Consider the following 3,260-nt stretch of genomic DNA (forward strand, 5'->3'; position numbering starts at 1 on the left):
TAAATATTTTTAAAATACAATATTTATCCTTTCTGGATTTTCCCCACCTGGAGTATAGAATGGAAAATTCCTACAGGAGATAAGCTGGTACAATCATTGGCTCATGCTGTTTATTTCCCTCCTTTCAGGAATCAATTTAGTGCTCCCTGTTGTCAGCTATCTGGAAAATATAGTTTCATATCCCTTGTCTGGTTTTCTAATTGTTTATGGTGAAACACAAAGTAGAAGTTCTTCCTTCATGTATGGAAATACAAGTCCACTTGCTAACTTTTAACTATTTGTTATGACCATGTTGTGAAATTCTTCAGATTTAAAACATAGATAAATAGACAGATATACAAATAGATATCTTCTTCAATCACATAGAACTTTTTTTTACTCACCCATAAGTTGAAATCATAAAAACTAAGGATTAGATTTGTTTTAAGATCATTTCATCTATTGATCAATCTTGTTTAGAACTTGGGAAATTTTAGCCAGTGTGAGGCAAGTGATTTTCCAGGGGCTTACACTTACCACTTGATAATTACTCAACAGAGCCAACCAAATTACTTCTGGCAAACAAGTTATCAGAAGAAGAATACTATCTTCTCTTATAAATTATGTTTTCCTCTGCTTTTTCTTATTGGATATAAAGGAGAAATGAAGAAAACTCATCACAAGATGATGCAACACCCCATGACAGGAGTTGCTTCTCCAGACCGGCTTTAAACTGCCATTTTGACTTGGAAGGAATACCAAGATTCCTTCCAAGAAACCTCTTGGACATCTACATATAATTACCATCAGCTAAAAATTTTCTCAGCATTAATCATAGGTTGACTCTAAGAACAAACAATAAGTAGTAATTTGGAAATCAACAACATAGAAATAGAAACATGGTGAAGCAATAAGACACATTATTTTAGAGGATACACGAAGTGGCCAAGGATGGGCTGACCACCAAGGATAAAGGATTTAGGGCTATGCAAAACGGGGGAGAAGGGAAAGTGTCCGTCTTACACACAAATTGTTTTGCTCTCTACCGTTAAGAGTCCCAAATTATTCTAGTTTCAATAAACACAAAACTTTAAAAAAAACTTTTTTTTTTTTACTTTCTGTAGTTGAACTTTGCTGCCTTCCCAGAAATGTAGAGCTCAATGATAAAAAATGCATTCTGATCAATAAATCAGAACTAGTATAGGTAGGAACCTGACATCATTATTTTTTAAAGCTCCCAAAATGATTATTGTGTTTAGCCAGAACTAAGTACCCTAAGACCTCAAGTTCAATGACAAATTAGGACAAATTCCAGCTGCTTAACAAAAATCTACACTTATACAGCAACTAAATATTTGGAAAATATTTCCACATGTATTCTATTATTTTTTAAACTACAGGAATTGATAAAATAACTCTATTTCTCAAATGTGGAGATTGAATTTCATCACTCAGTAATTGGTAGAGCTTTACCATCTCATATTACCTGGATTTGAGATAAATTAGCAACATGTTTTCATTTTATGGGTAATATTTTGTGATCTCATCAATGACAAGCGAAATTCTCTTTCTGGGGCAAAACTCACCTCAAAACCCATAAATAAAACATACTTCTAATTATTACCATGGTACTTGAGGAACATAAAAGTGGTAAAAACTCTAGGGGTAACCCCTTTTTTGCCATTTTCGTGTCCTCTAAAGCATGGCAAAATTGTTTGAATCCTAGAAAACATTGAGTAAGGAGACAACCCAGAAAGCATTAAGACCATTACTCAGGATGGATGCTGGTGACTAACCTCATCAGAAAAACTCATGTATAGCCTTTCATGGGCTCTTCTCTCCCATCCCCACAGGGCTCCCAATCACAGGGGAATGGCTGCCGAAAATCACTCTACAGTGACCGAGTTTATTCTCAGGGGATTGACAAATCGGCCAGAGCTCCAGCTCCCCCTCTTCCTCCTCTTCCTTGGGATATACTTGGTCACCATCATAGGGAACCTGGGCATGTTCACCCTGATTTGTCTGAATGCTCGGCTTCACACCCCCATGTACTACTTCCTCAGCAATCTGTCCCTTGTGGATCTCTGCTACTCCTCTGTCATTACCCCAAAAATGCTGGTGAACTTTGTGTCAGAGAAGAACATCATCTCCTATGCGGGGTGCATGTCACAGCTCTACTTCTTCCTTGTGTTTGTCATTGGTGAGTGTTACATGTTGACAGTGATGGCCTATGACCGCTATGTCGCCATCTGCAGCCCGTTGCTCTACCATGTCATCATGTCTCCTCAAGTGTGTTCCCTGCTGGTGTCTGTGGTCTATGCCATGGGATTTATTGGTGCAACAATAGAGACTGGCCTGATGTTAAAACTGTCCTACTGTGAGCTCCTCATCAGCCATTACTTCTGTGACATCCTCCCTCTCATAAAGCTCTCCTGCTCTAGCACCTATCATATTGAGATGACAGTGTTCTTTTTGGCTGGATTCAACATCATAGCCACCAGCTTAACAGTCCTTGTTTCCTACGTCTTCATCCTCTCCAGCATCCTCCACATCAGCACCACACAGGGAAGGTCCAAAGCCTTCAGCACCTGCAGCTCCCACCTTGCAGCTGTGGTAATGTTCTATGGATCTACTGCATTCATGTACTTAAAACCCTCCACGGCCAGTTCTGTGGCCAAGGAGAATGTGGCCTCCGTGTTCTACACCACGGTGATCCCCATGCTGAACCCCCTGATCTACAGCTTGAGGAATAAGGAGGTAAAGACTACCATGCAGAAAACACTGAGGAGAATACTCTTCAGATGCAAGTGTCATCATTCTTCCTCAGGTTGAAAATTGGGAGAAATGTAGGGGAGAAACCCTCCAAAAATGTAAACATATGTGAATGGAGAACCACCACTTCTCAACATGATTCATTGGATTTATTCACTGATTTTTTTCCTCCTTCCTTTCTCCTTCTCACATCTCTCATGTCCTACTCTGCTTGATTATGATTTCAAGTTCATATTTTCTTCCATTTGGGATCATTTAAAAAAATTTTGTTTATCCTTCACCCTCTGGTAAACCTGTTCTTTATCTTGATTACAATATAACATAAATTTAAAACTTTCAGCAATGAATCTAAGAGAGAGCTGTTCATTGATTTATCACCTTCTATAGAAAAAAATATTACCCAAACTAATAGTAATTTGCACTTGGAAGTGCATAAGACAAATGGAGATGAGTTTGAAAGTCATCAAGAAATAGCAAATAACCTCTTTTTGACCAGATTGTTCCCTCTA

The 3,260-nt window shown here is 38.4% G+C and overlaps 1 protein-coding gene across 1 annotated transcript; it reads left to right on the top strand.

The window, feature by feature from the left end:
- Window positions 1-1,791: 1,791 nt before the first annotated feature.
- Window positions 1,792-2,811, top strand: LOC125176705 (olfactory receptor 151-like). Its single transcript, XM_047878501.1, has one exon. The coding sequence runs from the start codon at window positions 1,792-1,794 to the stop codon at window positions 2,809-2,811; it is 1,020 nt and encodes a 339-aa protein (XP_047734457.1).
- The last annotated feature ends 449 nt before the right edge of the window (window positions 2,812-3,260 follow it).

Source organism: Prionailurus viverrinus, chromosome D1 (genome assembly GCF_022837055.1).
Source record: "Prionailurus viverrinus isolate Anna chromosome D1, UM_Priviv_1.0, whole genome shotgun sequence".
Classification (NCBI taxonomy): Eukaryota; Metazoa; Chordata; class Mammalia; order Carnivora; family Felidae; genus Prionailurus; species Prionailurus viverrinus.